The sequence below is a fragment of the Propithecus coquereli genome, unplaced genomic scaffold, assembly GCF_000956105.1.
Source record: "Propithecus coquereli isolate 6110/MARCELLA unplaced genomic scaffold, Pcoq_1.0 Scaffold247, whole genome shotgun sequence".
In the NCBI taxonomy this organism is placed as follows: domain Eukaryota; kingdom Metazoa; phylum Chordata; class Mammalia; order Primates; family Indriidae; genus Propithecus; species Propithecus coquereli.
The window spans coordinates 1,601,738-1,604,460 of NW_012148030.1; the positions used below are offsets into that span (position 1 = coordinate 1,601,738).

The 2,723-nt window shown below is 48.7% G+C and overlaps 1 protein-coding gene across 2 annotated transcripts in view; it reads right to left on the reverse strand.

Annotated features, from left to right (window-relative positions):
* DEPTOR (DEP domain containing MTOR-interacting protein) overlaps positions 1 to 1,970 on the reverse strand; it is a 153,292-nt gene extending 151,322 nt beyond the window's left edge. The window contains exon 1 of one of the 2 annotated variants that reach the window (XM_012646565.1): positions 1,721 to 1,964. In XM_012646565.1, coding sequence (XP_012502019.1) covers positions 1,721 to 1,842 — 122 coding nt within the window. In that variant the 5' untranslated portion in view covers positions 1,843 to 1,964. Of the gene's footprint in view, positions 1 to 1,720 lie in introns of both variants that reach the window. The other variant, XM_012646564.1, reaches the window with a different exon arrangement.
* Positions 1,971 to 2,723: the final 753 nt, after the last annotated feature.

The following is a 2,723-nucleotide window of genomic DNA, read 5'->3' on the forward strand; positions in this document are numbered from 1 at the left end:
CCAGGTCATTCTGGATTCAAAGTTGTGTTCTTAAAAAACTGCCTCTTAAAATGGGGGTGTAATGGTATTGTCTGTCTGTAAGAGATTATGGAAAGAACTTTGACTAATGCCAAATAAATGTTCTGTTTTTCTGTCTGAGTTTGAGGTTGCTGTGAGCTAGGCTGATGCCATGGCACTCTAGCCAGGGCGACAGAGCAAGACTTTTTCTCAAAAATAAAATAAAATAAAATAAAAATAATAAACTAATAAAAATAAAAGGAAAAAAGAAAATAAACTGCATCTTGGAAAAGCGCTTGCTGGACAAAAAGAGCCATCACATAATTTAGTATTTTTAAAAGAAATGAAAAGAAAGTAACCCTATCCAATGGAGAATTTAGGAAAAAAAGATATAGTAATGTACAGAACTCCTTGTATTGAGGGGGAAAAAGATATAGTAATGAAGAGCAAAGAAATTAAACTTAAAAAAAGCATTTCAGACCGAATTAGAAAAGGTTTATTTTAATTTTTGATTAGAAAGTACTCTTGAAAAACAAGTTTTTATTCCCTTTATTTTGACAAAGAATACATATTTTAAAAAATCAACAAAGAATACATATGCATAATTTGCCTTTTGTAGCATTAAAATCAATGAATTCTGACTTCTAACATTTGTCTCCTTCAGGGACCTTTGCAAGATTCTCCTTCAGGTTCTGTAATACAGCCATTTAGAAACCAAAATGAGCCGGGAAATTCAAGCCAAGAACCAGAAGGAACAGGGGCCCGCGTGCAAGTTGTGGCTCAAACGCTGCAGAGCTGAATTTTTTTTTCCCCTGCCAAACAGATTTATGACCACACGAAGGGCAGCTGCAGAACCAGTTAGACCATAAGTACAATTCTCAAACATAAGCACAAGAAGAAGGATCAGGAAGAGATGGAAATGGCAAGGGGGGGCCCTCAGGGTCATTGCTTGTTCCTGGGTTCAGGAAGACTTGGCAAGTCCTAATTCTTGCAGCAACCAGGGGCCAATGGACTCCGCTGCCCAAAACGTGCTCGACTGGGGAGGTGGCACAGCATAAGGGCAGCCAGACAAGGTGTCTCCACGCCCCCTTGCGGACCCAAATGATTGATGACGATGTGCCAACTAGGTGATCAGTATGGGGCTTCAGAAATGTTCTCTCAATTTAGTCCCGCAAAAACTCTCCAAGGGAGGCGCAGTGATCAGCCCCATTTTCCAGATGGAAAAAATGAGGCTCCGGGAGTGAATTAAGACTTGTCAGCGAAAAAGAAAACCTAGTGAAGGCGATCAGTGGGGCTCTCTGCTTTTGTCTAGGAGTAGAAGATCTGGGGTCTGCCTGGGGCCCCACACCGACAGCTCTTGCTCTCTGGGCGGACTAGGCGCGGGCTGCCAGCAGGGAGGCCCGACAGCGCCAAGAATCCGGGAACTGGGAGCGCGCGCGGTGGGTGCTGCAGAAGCAGGGCTGCAGCAGCCAGACTAGGGCGCAGCGCGCACCACCGCTCGCCCGCGTGCGCCCCGGCAGCCCCGCGCCAGTCGCGAGTCCTCAGGGCGCAGGGCTGCAGCTGCCAATCGCGGGCGTAGCGACGACCATCCACGCGCCCGCAGGCGTCCGGGCGCCCCGCGCGAGTAGCAAGCCACGAGCCACGACGCGCGTGCGCGCAGGACTGCAGCGGGCACGGGCTGGCAGTGCCACCGCGAACCCACCCGCTCTGCCCCTCGCCTTACCGTAGCTGCTCCCCTGTGACCAGGACCTCAGCCATGCGCTCCAGCTCCCTTTGCTGCTCCCCGCCACTCCCGCTGGTACTGCTGTCGCTGCCAGCGCTGCCAGAGCTGCCGCCCTGCTCCATGATCCAGACCGCGCCGCTACCACTGCCTCAGCTGTCCGCCGCGGGTTTGGGTGCTCGAATCAGTCTGCCCTCACAGAGGCCTCCTCCGCCATCTTTTTTCGGGGCAGTCCCGTTGCTCTGACATGATTGGCTGAAGAGGGAATCCCTGTGGGTAGGCTGATGAGCTAGGAGAGTCCGGCCGCTAAAACTTCAGCTTGGGGGCGTGGCTACAGCCCGCGTGGTCGGGGGCGGGGCCGAGGGAGGAAAATATAAACATCTGGGCAGGGCGCGGGTTCTGCGCCGGTGGAGGTTGAGTTCGGTGTGCTCTCTTCTTTACACAAAAAGCTGACGCTGGGGAATCGTGGGGACAAGCCTGGAGGTTACTAGAGAAGTGTGAAGGCGTTTTTATTATACTTTCTATACCCCCAAATTGCCGGAGCCTAAAAATAATGGCAGTATAGCCAAATAGTGAACAATGAAGGATGTACATGTCCTTGCAGGGCATGCAGAAATTAGGCATTCTTCCTCATTTCAACCCCTCTCACCAAAGACACTATTTATTTTATGATGTAATCAATAAAGAACGCTGCCCTGGGAATCAAACAGACCTGCGATCCAGCTCCACTCCTGTAATTTCCTACCTAAATGTGCTTAATCCTCCCTTAACGAAATAAATATAATTGTGGCTATCACTTGTTGGCATCTGCTGCATTAAAGATATTTAAGATATGTTGTTACCTTTTTAAATTATTACAACAAATCATAAAATGGGTATTTTTTTCACATCAGGAAGCGGGCTCAGAGAGGTGAGGTAACTTGTCCAAGGCAAGCAGGTAATACGTGAAGAGGTAAGAATCAAAGCCAGGTCATTCTGGATTCAAAATTGTGTTCTTAAAAAACTG